Below are 19,653 nucleotides of genomic sequence, written 5' to 3'. Positions count from 1 at the left end.
TCTGTACCCCTTAAGCATTTTCAGACACACTCCACCTCCAGCCCCAAGGCACTGATGTCCATGTCCTCAGACTGCCATTTCCTCGGGCTGTAATCTATTTTAACGTCTGTCTCTTCCTCTAGACTGCAAACTTGTTGTGGGCAGGGATCACGTCTACTGACTCTGTTGTTCTGCCTTCTCCCGAGCACTTAGAACAGTGCTCCACACGGAGTAAGCGCTCCACAAATACCACTGACTGACGGCCTGATTGATGGGTGTCTAGGAGAGCAAGGCGCAGGTGGTTCCTCTGAGCGTCCCGGTGCTCTCGGCTGGACGGCCCTGATCAGGCTGAGCTCAGGGTGCTCCCGGTGGGGAGAGTGACCAGCCCGGGATGCGGAGCTTGTCCCCGAGTCTCAGGGCGCCGAGGCCCGCCAGCTCTTCTCAGGACGCGCCGCCAGGGAGGAACCTGGACTCGGGCTGGCCCCTCGGGGACCACCACAAGTCCGGCCTTTGTGCCTCTGAGTCGGGGTCGATCCTCCCTGTGGACCCGGGGGAAGGGAGGAGAGAGGGGCTGGCTGGGGAAGTCTCTTCTTCCCCAGGGAGGGTGCCACCCTCTGAAGATGGTCACCTGCAGATAGGGGGAGGGGGCGCAGGGGGCGGGGAGAGGGAATGGAACTCTGGACCTGTGCCCAGAACCACTCACAGAGATGGAGATCCCGGGCAGCCGCCCCTCCACAACATGCACCCACCTGGGGGGATGGCCTCCAGTAAGATGAGCTGACGCTCCAGGAACCGTCTTCGGGCTCGCTGCCTCTGCAGCTGCAGCTGTGCCCTGAGGGCCACTCCTTCCCTGCAGAGGCTCCGGCACCTCCGCTCCTGCGCCCGCTTCGCTCTGCCCCAGACAGAAGGGTCAGCCTCAGCCCCAGTCTCACCACCAACCAACCGGGGCGGCCGCCCACTTCCATCAACTTGGATCCCCTGGACCCGGCCCCGCCTATGTCTCCTGCTCCTTGGGCAGGGAACCTCCCCGCCCCCAAATCCAGCCCGTCCCAGCCCAGCTCCACCCCGTAGTGGGACAGAGGGGGCTTTGGGTTCTGCAGGACTGGATTTGGGCCCGCCTAGACCTGGTCCTCCCCACCCTGAGCCCAACAGGCAGTGAAAGGTTTGGGGCAACATCCCCACAGACACAGTCCAGTACTGGACTGCGTCAGGCCACGTTACTGTCCCATGGATGCAGCCCAGCCCAGCCTCCCTCTGCGCCCCCCTAGGAAGAGGGAAGTAGGGACGGGGCCAACCCACAGAGGCACGGCCCACAGGGACAGGGCCAGGGACAGGCCATGGGAGAGGAGCCAGGGCCAGGCTGAACGAGTGAGATCAGGCCTTGGGGCACGGCCAGTGCACAGGGGTGGGGCCAGGCTGTGGAGGCAGGTCCAGGCTGGAGGCCCAGACCAGCTGCCAGCCCACTGGCTGGTCCCCTGACAGCTTGGGTAAGCGTTATCAGCACCGAACGTGTCTCCGCCGCCCCTCCTGACAAGAGGCTGAGGTCCACGAGGCCCACGACTCTCCTCAGCCCAGGGCCCCAACCTGTTCAGGGCCCGAAGTCCCCGGTTCCTCCCGCAGGCCCCAGCGCCCCATCCGGTTCGATCTGCCGGGCCGAGGGAAGGGAGCGCAGGAGCAGGGGCGGTTCGGACTCTCGGTCACTGAGGGGAAGGTCCAGCAACCCTGGGCCGAGTGGCCACATGGCCGGCGCGCTAGGTTTGGGACTGAAAGCCTCTGACGACCGGCCACTCCCGCCTGGCCTGTGCCACGTGGCCTGGGCTCTGAGAGCCTCATCTGCCCGAGGCAGAGCGCCCCTTGGCCTGGGGCATCGGGATGGCGGGGCAGTGCCAGCGGGCCGCCCCTCCCCCAGTCCCGCCAAGGCCTGTGGCATCGCCACACGCACCTGAAGCTTCGCTGCAGCGCCATCACCGCCCGGGGAAGTTTGCTCAGCCTCTGGCGTGTCCGGAAGCCCCGCCAGGCAGCCTGGATGGTACATGCCGCATGCTGTCGTTTCTGAAACACAAACACGGCGGGGCATGACGTGGCACCACTGCGGCGCCTGCTTGCTCAGGACCAGCCCATCACCTAGCCCCCTCCTACCTCACCTCCCTTCTCTCCTTCTATAGCCCAACCCGCACACTCCGCTCCTCTGCCGCTAACCTCCTCACTGTGCCTCGTTCTCGTCTGTCCCACCGTCGACCCCTGACCCACGTCCTACCTCTGGCCTTGAATACCCTCCCTCCTCACATCCGCCAAACTAAAACACTTCCCCTCTTCAAAGCCCTACTGAGAGCTCACCTCCTCCAGGAGGCCTTCCCAGAGCAAGGCGCCCCACCCCCCCTCGCTTTTTCCTCTGCCCCACCTCCCCTCCCCATCACCCTTACTCCATCCCTCTGCTCTACCCCCTTCCCCACCCCACAGCCCTTTGTGTATATTTGTACATATTTATTATTCCATTAATTTTATTAATGATGCATATAGATCTATAATTCTATTTATCTATTCTGCTGATATTGATGCCCATCTACTTCTTTTGTTTTGTTGTCTGTCTCCCCCTTCTAGACTATTCTCATTGTTGGGTAGGGATTGTCACTATCTGTTGCCGAATTGTATTCTCCAAGCACTTAGTACGGTGCTCTGCACACAGTAAGCACTCAATAAATATGACTGAATGAATGAAGCTGCTCCAGGGTCCGCGGACACATCACAAATACAGTAATAATAACTGTGGTATTTATTAAGTGCTTACTATGCGCCGGGCACTGCACTAAGCACTGCGGTAGATACAAAGTAATTGGGCTGGATACAGTCCTTGTCCCACGTAGGGCTGACGGTCTTGATTCCCACTTTCCGGATGAGGTAACTGAGGTACAGAGAAGTGAAGTGACTTGCCCAAGGTCACACAGCAGACATGTGGCAAAGGCAGGATTAGAACCTAGGTCCTTCTGATTCCTGGGTCCGTACTCTATCCCCTAGGCCATGCTGTTGCCCATCTGAGACAGGGCTGAGGGTGAAGTGGGACCAATTAGAGACAAGAAAAAGAGACTCGGGCCCAGGCCGTTCTCACAAGGAGGGGTCTGGAGCCGGGTTAGGACAGGCAGGAAAGGTCTCGGGCAGGGGCAGTGAACTGCAGGCCGGCGCTCTTCTTCATAGAAAAAACCAGGTGCTCGGGCAGGATGCGCTCCGACCAATCCTGCACGGGAGGGAAAGGCGGGAGGGACACGGCCCGTGGCAGGGAGGGTGGAGATTCTGGAACCGCTGGATCGGAGACAGGAGGACCCAAAAATTGAGACGGGGAGGGCAGTTTGGCAGCAAGTGTCCAAGTCAAAAATACGGCCCCCCGGGGGACAACTGAAGAGAAGCAGCGTGGCATAGTGGACAGAGCACAGGCCTGGGAGTCAGAAGGCCATGGTTTCTAATTCCGGATGCGCTACTTGCCTGTGTGACTTTGAGCAAGTCTCTCTGTGCCTCACTTGCCTCATCTGTAAAATGGGGAATGAGAGCGTGAGCCCCGTGTGGGACGGGGACTGTGTCCAACCCAATTTGCTTGTATCCCCCCCGGCGCTTAGTACAATGCATGACATAAAGTGCTTAACAAATAGCGCAATTATTACTATTATTACTATTGAAGGTGTGAACGCTAGCGGACCAGCCTGGGCCACACTAGGTTTGCAACTTCCGTCCCCTCCACTCTACTGAGACTGCTCTCTCTAAGGTCACCCATGACCTCCTTCTTGCCAAATCCAATGGCTCCTACTCCATTCTAATCCTCCTTGACCTCTCAGCTGCCTTGGACACTGTCGACCATCCCCTTCTCCTCCACACTTTATCTCACCTTGGCTTCACGGACTCCATCCTCTCCCGGTACTCCTCTTATCTCTCTGGCCGGTCATTCTCGGTCTCCTTCGCTGGCGCCTCCTCCCCCTCCCATCCTTTAACTGTTGGAGTTCCTCAGGGGTCAGTTCTTGGCCCTCCTCAGTTCTCCACTTACACTCACTCCCTTGGTGAACTCATTCGCTCTCACGGCTTCGACTACCATCTCTACGCAGATGACACGCAGATCTACATCTCTGCCCGTCCTCTCCCCCTCCCTTCAGGCTCACATCTCCTCCTGCCTCCAGGACGTCTCCACCTGGATGTCGGCCCACCACCTAAAACTCAACATGAGCAAGACTGAGCTCATCTTCCCTCCCAAGCCCGGTCCTCTCCCAGACTTCCCTATCACCGTGGATGGTACGACCATCCTTCCCGTCTCTCAGGCCCGCAACCTTGGTGTTATCTTTGACTCATCTCTCTCGTTCACCCCACACATCTGAACCGTTACCGAGACCTGCCGGTCTCACCTTTATAATATCGCCAAGATCCGCCCTTGCTTCTCCACCCAAACGGCTACCTTACCGCTACGGACTCTCGTTATATCCCGGCTAGACTACTGTGTCAGCCTTCTCTCTGATCTCCCTTCCTCCCGTCTCTCCCCGCTCCAGTCTAATCTTCACTCCGCTACCCAGCTCATCTTCCTGCAGAAACGTTCTGGGCATGTCACTCCCCTTCTTAAAAACCTCCAGTGGTTGCCTATCAACCTCCGCTCAAAACAAAAACTCCTCACTCTAGGCTTCAAGGCTCTCCATCACCTTGCCCTTTCCTACCTCTCCACCCTTCTCTCTTTCTACCGCCCACCCCGCACGCTCCGCTCCTCTGCCGCCCACCTCCTCACCGTCCCTCGGTCTCGCCTATCCCGCCGTTGACCCCCGGGCCACGTCCTCCAGCGGTCCCGGAATGCCCTCCCTCCTCACCTCCGATAATCTAATTCTCTTCCCCTCTTCAAATCCCTACTTAAATCTCACCTCCTCCAAGAGGCCTTCCCAAACTGAGCTCCCCCCTTTTTCCCTTCTGCTCCCTCTACCCACCCCTTCACCTCTCCGCAGCTAAACCCTCTTCTCCCCCCTTTCCCTCTCCTCCTCCCCACCTCCCGTCCCACCCCCTCAGCACTGTACTCGTCCGCTCAACTGTATATATCTTCATCACCCTATTTATTTTGTTTAATGAGATGTACATCACCCTGATTCTATTTATTTGCCATTGTTTTTATGAGATGTTCTTCCCCTTGACTCTATTTATTGCCATTGTTCTTGTCTGCCTGTCTCCCCCGATTAGACTGTAAGCCCGTCAAAGGGCAGGGACTGTCTCTATCTGTTGCCAATTTGTACATTCCAAGCACTTAGTACAGCGCTCTGCACATAGTAAGCGCTCAATAAATACTATTGAATGAACGAATGAATGAACTCCGGGCTCCCAAGACTCGTAGGGCTCTCGGGCTCTGAAGTCAACATCCTCTTGGCATTATCCTAGATGATTCCCCACCCACTCCTCTCATGGTCAGTCTGTGGCTAAATCCTGCCAGTCCTTCCTCTGCCACCTCACCAGAATCCGTCCCTCCTCCTTCCCCACCCGAGGCCACCTTGCCCGTCCAGGTGCTGGCGCTTTGACTGTAGCAGGGCCCGCGGCCACCCGGCCCGACTGACGCATTTACTGATCTCACTTCTCGAGGGCCACAGGTACGTTCCATGCAGACTGACAAGGGAGGATGGCAAAGATGTTAGCTGGGCAGAGCCCCAAATACTGCAATGCACGCTTCTCACCTGTGTATCTGTTGCCAGGCAGTCTGGGAAGCGGGCCAGCACCTCCAAGAGGCGGCTAAGTTCTGGGCCAAACCCTCTTCCGGTCCACTGCTCCCTCAGCACGCTGTGCAGTCCTGGAGGGCAATGAATGTCAGTCAGTCAGTCAATCATATTTACTGAGTGCTTATTATGTGCAGAGCACTGGACTGAGCACTTGAAAGAGTATATGGTGTAGTGGACAGAGCAGGGGCCTGGGAGTCAGAAAGCCATGGGTTCTAATCCGGGATCCACCAGATGTCTGCTGTGTGACCATGGGCAAGTCACTTCACTTCTCTATGCCTCAGTTCCCTCATCTGTAAAATGGGGATTATTATTATTAATAATAATAATAATGTCGGTATTTGTTAAGCGCTTACAATGTGCAGAGAACTGTTCTAAGCGCTGGGGTAGATACAGGCTAATCAGGTTGTCCCATGTGAGGCTCACAGTCTTCATCCCCATTTTACAGATGAGGGAACTGGGGCACAGAGAACTTCAGTGACTTGCCCACAGTCACACAGCTGACAAGTGGCAGAGCCGAGATTCGAACCCATGACCTCTGACTCCCAAGCCCGTGCTCTTTCCACTGAGCCACGCTGCTTCCCTGAGAGTGTGAGCCCCATGTGGCACAGGAACCCGGTTTACCCACCCCAGTGCTCAGTACAGTGCCTGGCACATAGTAAGTGCTTAACAAATACCATAATAATAATAATTATTACAACACTATAACAATAAACAGAAACGTTCCCTGCCCACAGTGAGCTTACAGTCTAGGGCCGGGGGAGACAAACGTTAATGGGTTGGAGGCCCCAGAGGGTTAAGGTTTCAAGGGTGCTGACATGTCATCGTAGACATCTCCTCCCATTTCCCCTCCACCCGACAGGGCGGGGCCCCGGGGGCTGATGCCTGGCTGAGACCGGCAGACCCCCAAGTTCCCCAGCTCCCACCCTGGGACGTCTGGCTGATTGTCCTAACGTCCCCTCACATCCCCGCACCCCCGCCGGGCAGCCCCTGAGAGGTTCGGGACTCAAGCCCCGATCCATCAATCCATCAGTTCTATGAGCCTTGATGATGTAGTGGATAGAGCCCGGGCCCGGGTGTCGGAAGACTGTGGGTTCGCACTCGTCTGCTGTACAGTGCTCTGCACACAGTAAGCGCTCAATAAATACGATTGAAGTGAATGAATGTTGTGTGGCCTTGGGCAAGTTACTTCACTTCTCTGTCCCTCAATGATCTCATCTGTAAAATGGGGATTGAGACTGTGAACCCCTCGTGGGACAACCTGATTACCTTGTATCCACCCCAGTGCTTAGAACAGTGCTTGGCACATATTAAGCGCTTAACAAATACCATCATCATTATTATTATAATTATTGCACGATACTCAGGTTGGGCACAGTCCCTGTGCCACGTGGAGTTCAGAGTCTAATCAATCAACCAACCACTCAATCAGTTGAATTTATTGACTGCTTACTGTGCTCAGAGCACTACTAAGCGCTTGGGAGAGGATAATATAACAGAGTGGGTAGATACGTTCCCTGCCCACAATCAGCTTACAGTCTAGACTGGGGGAGGAGGATTTAATTCTCATTTTACAGATGAAGTAACTGAGGTCCAGAAAAGTGAAGTGCCTTGCCCAAGGTCACACAGCAGACAAGTGGCAGCGCTGGGATTAGCACCCAGGTCCTCGTCTACCGGGCCTGGGCTCTTTCCACTAGGCAGTGCTGCTTCTCAAGGGGGAGTGTTGTATAGCTTCACGGCAACTCAACTCTCTGCTTCAACCCACATATTCAGTCAATCAATAAATCCTGTCGATTCTCTCCTCGTAACAGTGTGAGGAACAGCGTGGCCTAGTGGATAGAGCATGAGCCTGGGAATCAGAAGGACCTGTAGGTGCTAAGCCCGGCTCCGCCACTTGTCTGCTGTGAGACCTTGGCCAAGTCACTTCACTTCTCTGAATCTCAGTTACCTCATCTGTAAAATAGGGATTGAGACTGCATCTACATGGGACATAGACTGCATCCAAACTGATTAGCTTGTAACTACCCCAGCGCTTAGTACAGTGCTTCACACAAAGTAAGCCCTTAACAAATACTATAAACATGCAAAAAAACTCACCTCCAGAATCTACCCTTATCTCTCCATCCAAAGGGCCACTCACTTTGCTGATAATCCAAGCCCTTGTCATCGGCCATCTTGATTACTACCTCAGCCTCCAGCCTTGCTGGCCTCCCTGCCTCGAACCTCTCTGGTCATCGCTACCCCACGATGCATTTGGGAACTCCCCCACACCCCTCTTGCACTTTATTCATTCAATCATATTTATTGAGCGTTTACTGTGTGCAGAGCATGTACTAAGTTGCTTGGAAAGCACAATTCGGCAACAAATACAGACAATCCCTACCCAACAACGGGCTCACAGTCTCTTTACACTCTGTGGCTTTCTCTGACTCGGACTTAAGCTCCTCGAGGGCAGGGATCAAGTGTACTGACACGACTGTTCTCTCCAAGCTTCTAAGATCAGGGCTTTTGCCCAGAGCTCACTAAATTCAACAGATTGTTGGATCAATGGGCCCCCTTCGCCGTGCCTGTCCCCACCCCCAGGGAGGGGGACGGTCCCCTGTACCTTTGTAGCGGGCAGCCAGCGAAGGCCCACCTGCGGCCTGAGACTCTGCCACAGACAGGAGCGCTTGCGTGCAGACGCGGCCCACCGCCGGGTGGGTGGATGATGAGAGCTTGAAGACCAGCTCGTCCAAGATTGGGTCAAGGATTTCCTCTTCGGTTCCGAGGGGCTCCTCCCTGCTCACGACATGGTAGCCAGACTGTGGGCCGGCGGAGCGCGGGGAGGTCCCGCGGGACCTGGGCCTGGGTGGTGTGGGATGGCCTGAACTGCCCTGGCCTTGAGAGGCAGGGTGGCCCAATGGGGAAAGCATATAGCCCTGGGTGTCAGGGGACTGGGGTTGCCTTCTCTTCACTAGCTAATGGACCAAGGGCCTGGGAGTCAGAAGGACCTGGGATCTAATCCCACCTCCGCCACGTGTCTGCTGTGTGACCTTGAGCAAGTCACTCACTTCTCTGGGCCTCAGTTCCTCATTTGTAAAATGGGGATTAAGACTGTGAGTCCCACGTGGGACATCCTGATTACCTTTTATCTACTTCAGCGCTTAGTACAGTGCCTGGCACACGGTAAGTGCGTAACAAATACTATTTTTTTTTTTAAAAGCTGCCAACTGCTAATGCCTGAAGTGAGCCCGGCACAGGGCGGAGGAGAGTGGATCTAGGGAAGGTTGAGTGGAATTGAAGTCACTGTCCCCTGAGCTTTGTCACTGGACCTTTTGGTCCTTTACCATCTGCTCTGGAGTGTGCAATTTTGATTATCCCCTCCGAGACCCAGAGGTATCAACCACTCTAGAATGGCTGGGCCACCCCAAAAATTATCCCCTGGAGATAAAATCCTGCCTCCCATCTAATGCTCATTCACCTCTTCCCTCAGGCGTCCGGCTGAACGACCCCAGAACCCAACGCCTGGTCACCTGTTGGCTTGGAGGACACTCTGCAACATGGTCACCACGGCCACTCCTGTCTCCACATCATCAGTCAGCAGCAGCTGGAGGAAATGGTCATTCCGCAGAACTGCAATGCAATAACAGGCTTGCGGATGTCAGGGCCATGACACAGAGGAGTGGGCCACCTGGAGAGGCCCAAGGGACACTTCTCCATTCTTGGACCCTCATGCCGAAGGGGGCCCACCACCTTCCCACTCCTCCCGCCTAACCCGCTAAGCCAAAGAACAGCTGGTGCCCCTCCCTCGGCTCCCTCACCCGACCCCTGGCCCCGCCCGCCCTGCCTTCTGCCTCCTCTCTCTTCACATCCGGCAGAAGGCCGCTCTCCCCATTTTCAAGACCCTCGGTCATCCCAGCCCTCCTATAAGGCCGTCCCCACCACGTAATCTCCCCTCTCCCCAGGAGACATCCCCATAACCACCCATTCAGCCTCAACTTTAACCTCCAGTAGCACTTCTGGGTGAGTGGGTCAAATGAACTACGGAGTTGTCCTAAGTTTTCAGAGAAGACACCACTGACGGAGAAGTTCACCTTCAAGCGTGTGACTGGCTGAAAATGCTACATCGGGTCACAATGGGCATACAAAAAGGCTGTGCTGTGTTATCATGCTTCAAGTTTGAAGCACCTAGAGCTGCTATTTCTTTGCCTCCTTGTTTCTCTTTCCATGAAAAGTTTTTGCTCCAAGACAGCTGTTCCCTTCTTGATGGCAGCGCACCATGTTGGTCCGTCCTCGGCCACTCTCTCCTGGTTTTGGCTGGGTGGCAGCCTTGTCTGAGGGTTTGTTTCCCTGTGTCCTTAAAATGCTTCCTCTGCCCTCCTGACTTTCGGTTTCTCAACATCAGCTCCCCACCCTGAAGCTGTTGGGGTCTCCCGGTGTCGCCCTGTCTCCTCCTGCGTCCTGCCCGGGTAGCCGTGTGGAGGCGAGAATAGCTTAGACGCTGGGAGACTGATGACGCTCCAGAGCTTGGCTGTCCATGATCTCTTCTCGCCATCTGATACTGAGCCTGGCCCATCAGTGATGCTGGTGGAAGTGTCTGAGGAACTGGACGTTGTGTCTGTGTGGGATCTGGGTTTTTCAGATGGCTGGGCAACTCAAACTCTGGAGACCTTTTGTCCAGGCTGGAGCCTGACACCCCACTGTCACCAATCTGTTGGTCATCTCCAGAGGATGTGCTGTTTTCTATCTACTGTTGCAGTGTTGGTTGCTGTGCTGCCTAGGTAGCAAATTCAGTCACAGCTTTTATCAATCAATCAATTGTATGTTTAGAGAGCACTGTACAGCACTATACTAAGCTCTTGGGAGAACACGATACAGTACAATTTGTAGGCACATTCCCTGCCCACAACAAGAGCACGGGCTTGGGAGTCAGAGGACGTGGGTTCTAATCCCAGCTTTGTAACTTGTCTGCTGTGTGACCTTGGGCAAGCCACTTAACTTCTCTGTGCCTCAGTTCCCTCATCTGTAAAATGGGGATTAAGAGTGTGAGCCCCAAGTAGGGCCACCTGATTACCTTGTGTCTACTCTAGCGCTCCCTCCAAACATCCGCCAAACTAGCTCTCTTTCCCACTTCTAAGCCCTATTGAGAGCTCACCTCCTCCAGGAGGCCTTCCCAGACTGAGCCCTCCTTTTCCTCTGCTCCTCCTCTCCTCCTCAACACCTGTATTCCCTCCCTCTGCTCTACCCCCTTCTCTGGCGCACAGCCCTTGTGCATATTTGTACATAATTATTATTCTAGTTATTTTATTAATGATGTGTATAGATCTATAATTCTATTTATCTATTTTGATGCTATTGACACCTGTCTACTTGTTTTATTTTGTTGTCTGTCTCCCTCTTCCAGATTATGAGCCTGTTGTTGTGTAGGGATTGTCTCTATCTGTTGCAAATTGTACTTTTCAAACGCTGAGTACAGTACTCTGCACACAGTAAACATAAATATGACTGAATGAATGAATGGATGGTTGGCACATAGTAAGCGATTAACAAATACCATAATTATTGTTAACAAGTTTAGAGTCGACAGCTTTCAGTTACAGTCAGGTAGCTCTCTATGCACTATTTAAGCACTAACCTGTATATATATCCACTTCTTCCTCTCTGAAAATTTCTTAATTGTTTCCACTGCTCCTTCAAGGTAGGGAATGTGTCTGATAACTGTATCATTTCCTTCCAAGCACTACCATCTTAATACACTCGAGCATCATCTGAATTGGAAGTGACAGCACTTCCAGAATTGGTGTTGGCAGATGACTGGGCCCTAGTGGTCCGCGCCCGGGGAGACAAGCAAGCAATCGTCCAGGATCGGTGTTTGCAAATGATGGGGCTCTGGCGGCCCATGTCTGGGGAGACGGGCAAGTAAGCATCCAAGAACAGTGTTGGAAAATGACTGGGCCCTAGTGGCCTGTGCCCATGGAGACAGGCAAATGATCATCCAGGATCGGTGTTGGCACGAGTGAGCCCTAGAGGCCCGTGCCCGGGGAGGCAGGCAAATGATGGTCCAGGATTGGCACTGGCAGATGACTGGGCTCTAATGACCTGTGCCCACGGATAAGGGCAAGTGATCGTCCCGGATCGTTGTTGGCAGATGACTGGGCCTTGGTGGCCCACCCCCGGGGAGACAGGCAAGTGACTGTAAACCACTTCAACAAAGGAGGGCTGACTCGGTCCTACGGGCAGAGAACAAGTCTGCTAATTCTGTTACGTTGGACTCTCCTAAGCACTTGGAACTGTGCTCTGCATATAGTAAATGCTCAATAACCACCACTGATTGTCTGATAAAGAAAATCCAGGTGATGGTGCAGACTGCACCGGAAAAGCCATACACACAACCAACAATTCACACCTGCCAACACACAGCCACTATCTAAAACAGAGAAGCAGCATGGAAGCCTAGGGTACAAAGCCCGGGCCTGGGGGTCAGGAGAATCTGGGTTCTGATCCCGGCTCTGCCACTCGTCTGCTCTGTAACCATGGGTGAGTCTTTTCACCTCTCTGTGCCTCAGTCACCTCATCTGTAAAATGTGGGTTTAGACTGTGGTGAGCCCTATGTGGGGCAGGAACTGTGTCTAGCCTGATTAACTTGTATCTACACCCAGCGCTTAGTACAGTTCCTGGCACATAGTAACTACTTAAAAAATACCATTAAAAACCTCCGCAAAACATTAAATGCTGTCACAGAATTGTGTGGCTTAGGCAGCACACTGACCATCGATGCAGGACGTGAGAAGAATGAGCAACAGAGGGATACCCAAGCAATGAGAAGCTGTGCAGCCAAGTGGAAAGAGCCCGAGTCTGGGCACTGAAGGATCTCGGTTCCTTTACTGGATTTGCCACTTTCAAATCAATCACTCATTCAATCAATGATATTTACTGAGTGCTTACTGTTTGCAGAGCATTGTGCAAAGTGCTTGGGAAAGTATAAGATAACAGAGTTTGATAGATGCATTCCCTGCCCACAAGAGGGGGAGATAGGCATTGATAGAAATAAATTCATTATAGCAATGTATGTAAGTACTGTGGGGCTGAGGGTGGAATGACTGCCACGTGTCCAAGGGGTTAGTCCCAAGTGTTTAGATGATACAGTAAGCAAAGGGAGTCAGGGAAAAGAGGGCTTAATCAGGGAAGGACCCTTGGAAGGGAGGATGCCTGCCTGCTGAGCGAGTTTGGGCAGTTAACTTCTCTGTGTCTCAGTTTCCTCTTCTGTAAAATGGGGATAAAAACATCTGCTCTCCCCTCCGATACCCTGTGACCCCCCTGTGGGACAGAGACCGTTTCTCCAGTGTTGGGCACATAGTAAGCGCTTAACAAATATCACTGTGGGATGTAGAATTGAGATTGAGAAACTGGAAGCCAGGGTGGTAGAGGAAGCCTTTTAAGGACACCGTAAAATCAAACCTCAGACAAGGCTTCATCGCAGCTGGAAACCGGGCATCACTGGCTCCGTTTGGATCAGCGTGGCACAATGCCACCAAGAAGGGAGTGGCTCTCTCAGAGCAAAAGCTTCGTGAGGAACCTGAGATCAGGCACAGCAAGTGGCAAGCACAGCACAAGGGACAGTGTTTTTGTGTGCCAATGAAGCAGCGTGGCTTAGTGGAAGGAGCACGGGCTTGGGAGTCAGAGGTCGTAGGTTCTAATCCCAGCTCTGCCACTTGTCAGCAGTGTGACTTTAGGCAAGTCACTTAACTTCTCTGTGCCTCAGTGACCTCATCTGTAAAATGGGGATTAAGACTGTGAGCCCCACGCGGGACAACCTGATTACCTTGTATCTACCCCAGCGCTTAGAGCAGTGCTTGGCACATAGTAAGCACTTAACAAAAACCATCATTGTTATTTTCAATCTCTCTCTTTCTCTCTCTCGTCTTCTCCCAATATGAAGGGTGATCGTACAGTCTGGTGCACAGCCCCCAGCGGACGCTCAGGAAATGCCTTATCCCCCTTCCTCTGCCCCCTCCCCACCCACTACTACTACTAGAGTCAGACGGAGGTGGGGGGTCAGCGAGGTGCCAGTCCAGGGGGGGCGTTCTGGTCAGAGCAACCGCCTGGGCCTGTCCTATGCTGTGGTGGCCCCAGAAGGGAGCTTGGTGGGGGTCTGCTCTGCCCAGGTGGGAGCGGGGCTAGGAGATCTGGAATGACTTCACATCAGACTGGGGGGCCTTAGTCAAGTGGGGCGTGGGTGGGGCACGGGCTGGGAAGCCACATAGCAGCAGTTGTGGTGCCAAGCGAAAAGGACCCTGTTGCCCCACACTGGGCCTTAACCCCTTTTGGGGGGCTGGCACCGAGGGTACCGGACGACTTACAGGTGACGAGGGAGAGAACATGATGAGGAAGGCTCTCCACAGCCCCCATACCCAACCCCCGAACACCACCTCAAGCCCTTCCCCCCCACCCCCACCCCAACTCCTCAGGCCCCCTTGCTCCTTTACCAAACTTGCTGAGTTTCCGGTGCCCTCCCAGAAGGCAGCAGAGGGAGTCCATCACAGTCAGGAAACAGCGCAGAAATTCAGCTCTCTCTTCCTCCTTGGTACAAAGAGCCACTGCCATCACCTCACTGCCCATGTGGCCAGTCCCTGCGGGGCGCCACCCTCCGCTCCCTGCTGCCCCCAGACAGCCAGAGGCCCTGCCTGTGCCCGCCGGGCAGCCGTGGCGAAGATGACAAGACCCAGGGATGCCGCCCACTGGGCTCACATTCTTTCCCTCAGCGAGACCGCCCCAAGGCGCTGCTCCAGTCCTTGGGACCCCCACAGCCCCAGCTGCCCTACCGGTTGCAGCCAGGCCCAGAGAGGGATCTGTCTAAACTTGTTGACCAGGCAATAATCCTCAAACCGATTTCTGGGCTTGCCTCTGTTGAATCTCAACTCCCTTTTCCCCTACTTCCCCGCGGAGCGACGGAAGGACAGTTGGTCAAACAGGGCAGAGTCCCCAGACGTGGTACAGCCCGCTCCTCCTGCTACCTCCTGCCAGTACCTCTCACTTCCCTTGGGCCCTCCCACCTACCCTCACTTTCTCTGAACCCTCCTGCCTATGCTCACTTCCCTCAGCCCCTTCCGCCTCTTTCCCCAACCTCCTCCATTTCCCCCAGCCCGTCTCACATCTCCCTCCCGGCCCTTCCTCCTTCTCTGCCAGATCGGGGCACGGACCCAAGCATGGTTCCTGGAGACGGCAGGTGAATGCACAGCGGGAGGGCGTAGACACAGGCGGACGTAGATGCGAGCCTGGGAGGCTGAGCAGCCGGGCCCTCGCGCAGGCAAGCATACATTCACGTACCTTAATGGCCCGGATATAGCGCTCCTGAAGGCGTCTCCCCAAAAGCAGGCAGTTGTCTACGGCCGAGGGAAGGGATTTATGGTAAAATTCCTCCGCACTTTCTTCTGGCTCCAGCCCCACACAGCAGTGACTGAAATGGAAAGATCTGAGCTCAGGGCTTCACCTGCCTGTCTCTAAATGTGTGTGTGTGTCTATTTGTGAAAGTGTGAGGTCATTAACTGCGTATGGTGAAACTCCCCCGTGGGAGTGGGTGGGTCCAAGTCCCTGGACACGCGGGGCCGTGGGCCCTGTGTGGGTGGGGGTTGGGGTCCGTCTGATGACCTTGGGCCTCGGTTGGTGGCCGGTGCACAGCAGGCACACAGTGGGGGCTCAGTACAAAGCATGAAAGGCGACTCTCCGGACTGGCCGGGCATGGCGATCGTAGGAGGAGCGTTGGGGCTCCAACTCGCGGAACCGGGACGCCTCGGCCGGGCCTTGGCCCAGCGGCCCCAGGGACAACCAGCCGGCCACTGGGGAGGGTCTGCCCGTGCAGGATTGAGCGGGAGGGAGAGCGGGGCCGGAGGCCGGTGAGCACCGTTCACCTCACGATGCGGGCGAGGCGCGCGGGCGTGGTCCAGCCGCCGGGGGTGCCCGAATAGTCCCGCCGCAGGACCAGAATGCAGAACGCGATGAGATCGTAGTCACGGGCGTCCCGCTGGAGGGCCTGCAGCTGGCCACTTCCCGATGGGGCGTCCTGCAGGATCGCTGTGGGGAGGGATGGCCAAAGGGAGGTTCAAATCCCCAGCCCCTCCCTCCTCTCCCCTCCCATTAATTCATTCAATCGTATTTATTGAAGGTTTACTGTGTGCAGAGCACTGTACTAAGCGCTTGGGAGAGGACAATACCACAATAAACAAACACGTTCCCTGCCCACACAAGCTTACGATCTAGAGGCGGGGAGACAGACATTAATACAAATTAATAAATTACAGATATGTATATAAGTACTGTGGGGGGGGAGGGGTTCTCCACTCTCTCCTCCCTCCTTCCCGCCATCCCTCCCTCCATCTGCTAATTTGTCGCAGGAAACACCACCCTGTAGCAAAACAAGCCGCAAGACATTTGTAGGGTCTGGCAAGACACGCGCAGCAAGCCTGAAGCCAGGGGATCTCCCAGGCCCCTGCAGCTGGGGCTGGGGGGATGCCCTTCCCCGGGACCAGGTGGGTGGATGCCCTGGGAGCAATTGGGGGGGGGGGAGGGGCAGGATGATGGGGGTCATTCTGTTCTAGCCAGGACGGGAGGAGCCCGAGGCCACTTCTGTGCCTTCTTGCCCCCACCTCTCAGCGAGGGGTGTCGTCTTGCCCGTCACCATCACTACCGTTTGGGCTGCTTTGTGGGGGTACAGCATTTTTCCGCCGATTTCCTCCCCAGGTCATCCTGTTCTGGGGGGGCAGGGCCGGTAAGTGAGGGCCGGTGAGCGTGGGCCAGTGAGCGGGTCAGATTCCAGGGCGGCGAATTGTGCCAGGCACTCAGAACGGGACCTCTACCCTACCATGATCGACACTGCTGTGCCAGCCAACCCGGGAGCTGATGGCTCCACCACCACCACCGAAGCCCACTCCGCTCCTCCCTGCCCCAAGCCAGGTGGCCTGTCTGGGAAGAATGGGTAAGAACGTCTACTGTTGGGTCTCCTCACTCTGCTACTGCCCTGGGCCCAGGCTGCCACCTGGCTCATCTCCAGGGATCCCCGGGGCGGGGAACCTGACTGCATAGCCCGGGAGCCCCCTAAATCTGCCACGGTTGGAGTCAGCGGGTCAGGGGGGACCGGCCAGGCAACGGTGCCCAGGTGGAATGTTCCGGGCTCACTGGTGCCCAGCTTTGAGGCCCCGCATGTGGCCAGAAGGTAGAAGGGCAGGAAGACAAACTCCCTCTTTCCCACCTGGTGCGGGTCCGGCCACACAAAGGGGGCCCAGGGTGGCAGCGCTCCTCCCCCGGGCCCGCCGCGGCCTTCCGTGAGCCGGTTCCTGAGGTGAGGCCGGAGGCGGCCCCGGCGGGGCTTCCTACCTTCCAACTTCAACAGCGCTGTCGGGACGTCCTGCTCCGGGCTCTCGGCGACTTCGGCCGCCAGACGCCGCACCCTCGGGTCCAGGCTCCGTGGCTCCATCCGGTCTGCTGCGACCGGACGAGGCGACGGCGGCAACGGTGCCGGGAGTTAGGCTTCAGGCCTGAAACTCTCAGTCCGGTGGTGGCTGGCAGAGGACGGCAGCGGCGCTCGTGGAGCCAAGCTTGGAAACCTTTAGGGACAGGCAGATTAAATTTGATTTTTAGCGTTTTCATCCTCAACTCCCTAAACCACAGTGTTACTCAATTTCGGGAAACTTCAAGTCCCAGCCCTGGACTTGGGTCCCAAAACCTAGTCTCTCTCCCTCCCTCCAGGCTCGCATCTACTCCTGCCTTCAGGACATCTCTACTTGGATGTCCTCCCACCACCTCAAACTCAACATGTCCAAGACTGAGCTCCTTATCTTCCCTCCCAAGACCGTCCTCTTCCGAACTTTCCCATCACTGTGAACGGCACAACCATCCTTCCCGTCTCACAAGCCCACATCCTGGGTGTCAACCTTGACTCCGCTCTCTCATTCACCCCACCCATCCAATCCGTCACCAAATTCAGCCGGTCTCACCTTCACAACATCGCCAAGATCTGCCCTTTCCTCTCCATCCAAACCGCTACCATGTTAGTACAATCACTCATCCCATTCTGAATGGATGACGGCATCAGCCTCATTTCTGACCTCCCCACCTCCTGCCTCTCCCCACTGCCGTCCATACTTCACTCTGCTGCCCAGATTATCTTTCCACAGAAGCGTCACTTCGCTCCTCAAAAGTTTCCAGTGGTGGCCTAGCAACCTCCATATTAAACAAAAACTCCTGACTATTGGCTTCAAAGGTCTCCATCACTTTGCCCCCTCCTACCTCACCTCCCTTCCCTCCTTCTACCTCCCAGCCATACACTCTGTTCCTCTGGTGCCGCTAACCTTCTCACGGTGCCTCCATCTCGCCTTTCCCGCCGTCAACTCCTGGCACATGTCCTAATAATAATGTTGGCACTTGTTAAGCGCTTACTATGTGCAGAGCACTGTTCTAAGCACTGAGGTAGATACCGGGTAATCAGGTTGTCCCACGTGAGGCTCACAGTTAATCCCGATTTTACAGATGAGGTAACTGAGGCACAGAGAAGTGAAGTGACTTGCCCACAGTCACACAGCTGACAAGTGGCAGAGCCAGGAGTCGAACTCATGACCTCTGACTCCGAAGCCCAGGCTCTTTCCACTGAGCCACGCCCTCCCTCCTCAAATCCGCCAATCACACCTCCCCCCTTCAAAGGCCTACTGAAGGCTCACCTCCTCCAAGAGGCCTTCCCAGTTCCCCCACCCTTCTGCGTCGCCTCGACTCGCTCCCTTTGCCCTTTCCCCCCCTACCCCGGAGCACTTTCGTGTTTATGTATATATCTAAAATTCTATTTATTTATATTGATGCCTTACTTGTTTTGATGTGTATATATCTACAATTCTATTTATTCTCATTGATGCGTGTTCACTTGTTTTGATGTCTCCCCGCTTCTAGACTGTGAGGCCGGTGAAAACAAGCAGCATGGCTCAGTGGCAAGAGCCCAGGCTGGGGGGTCTGAGATCATGAGTTCAAATCCCAGTTCTGCCGCTTGTCAGCTGTGTGACCTTGGGCAAGTCACTTTACTTCTCTGTGCCTCAGTGACCTCACCTGTAAAATGGGCGGTAAGGCTGTGAGCCCCACGTGGGGCAACCTGATGACCCCGTATCTCCCCTGGTGCTTAGAAAAGTGCTCTGCACACAGTAAGCGCTTAACAAATACCAACATAATTATTATCATCACTTTGTATCCTCCTCAGCGCTTAGAACAGCGCTTTGCTCCTAGTAAGCGCTTAACAAATGCCTTCATTATTATTGCCTCTACTGCTCAATTGTGTGAGAAGCAGCGTGGCTCAGTGGAAAGAGCACGGGCTTTGGAGTCAGAGGTCATGAGTTCGAATCCCAGCTCTGCCACTTGTCTGCTATGTGACCTTGGGCGAGTCACTTGACTTCTCTGTGCCTCAGTTACCTCATCTGTAAAATGGGGATGAAGACTGTGAGCCCCACGTGGGACAACCTGATTCCCCTGTGTCTACCCCAGCGCTTAGAACAGTGCTCTGCACATAGTAAGCTTTTAACAAATACCCACATTATTATTATTACTTTCCAGGGGCTTAGTACAGTGCACCGAGTAAGCGCTCGATAAATACGATTGAATGAACAATGAATGACTGAACGAAAGCAGTGTGTTTGTGTGCACACAGCAGTCCAAACTCCCCCCAGCTCCGACCCCCGAGCCCTCACCCTGCCGTGTCCCTGCCGTGTCCCGGGCTGGTCCTCGGCCGATGGGGAGCCAATGGAGGCGGCGGCGGGAAGCCAGTGCGCATGCGCCCAGAGCGGAGCGGCTCATCATCTCCCCGGCAACCGCGGGGCGGGGCCGCGGTCGCGGCCGGGCGGGAGGGAACCAATCGGTGGCGGCCGATTGTTGCGCAGGCGCCCAGAGCGGAGCGGTCCATCTCCCCGGCAACCGCGGGGCGGGGCCGCGGCAGCGGGCGGGAACCAAT

The 19,653-nt window shown here is 55.3% G+C and overlaps 1 protein-coding gene across 1 annotated transcript in view; it reads right to left on the bottom strand.

Moving 5' to 3' along the window:
• IQCB1 (IQ motif containing B1) overlaps window positions 1-19,484 on the bottom strand; it is a 28,100-nt gene extending 8,616 nt beyond the window's left edge. The window contains exons 1-10 of the mRNA XM_029062550.2: window positions 19,394-19,484; window positions 17,046-17,275; window positions 15,584-15,746; window positions 15,003-15,132; window positions 14,162-14,255; window positions 9,209-9,308; window positions 8,302-8,474; window positions 5,658-5,770; window positions 1,922-2,031; window positions 729-871 (exon numbers count right to left, since the gene is read on the bottom strand). Of these exons, the coding sequence (XP_028918383.1) occupies window positions 729-871; window positions 1,922-2,031; window positions 5,658-5,770; window positions 8,302-8,474; window positions 9,209-9,308; window positions 14,162-14,255; window positions 15,003-15,132; window positions 15,584-15,746; window positions 17,046-17,145 (1,126 nt within the window). The 5' untranslated portion in view covers window positions 17,146-17,275; window positions 19,394-19,484. The remainder of the gene's footprint in view (window positions 1-728; window positions 872-1,921; window positions 2,032-5,657; window positions 5,771-8,301; window positions 8,475-9,208; window positions 9,309-14,161; window positions 14,256-15,002; window positions 15,133-15,583; window positions 15,747-17,045; window positions 17,276-19,393) is intronic.
• Between the last annotated feature and the right edge of the window lie 169 nt (window positions 19,485-19,653).

This window comes from Ornithorhynchus anatinus, chromosome 1 (genome assembly GCF_004115215.2).
Source record: "Ornithorhynchus anatinus isolate Pmale09 chromosome 1, mOrnAna1.pri.v4, whole genome shotgun sequence".
NCBI classification, from domain to species: domain Eukaryota; kingdom Metazoa; phylum Chordata; class Mammalia; order Monotremata; family Ornithorhynchidae; genus Ornithorhynchus; species Ornithorhynchus anatinus.
This window is presented reverse-complemented; position numbering and strand designations above follow the sequence as displayed.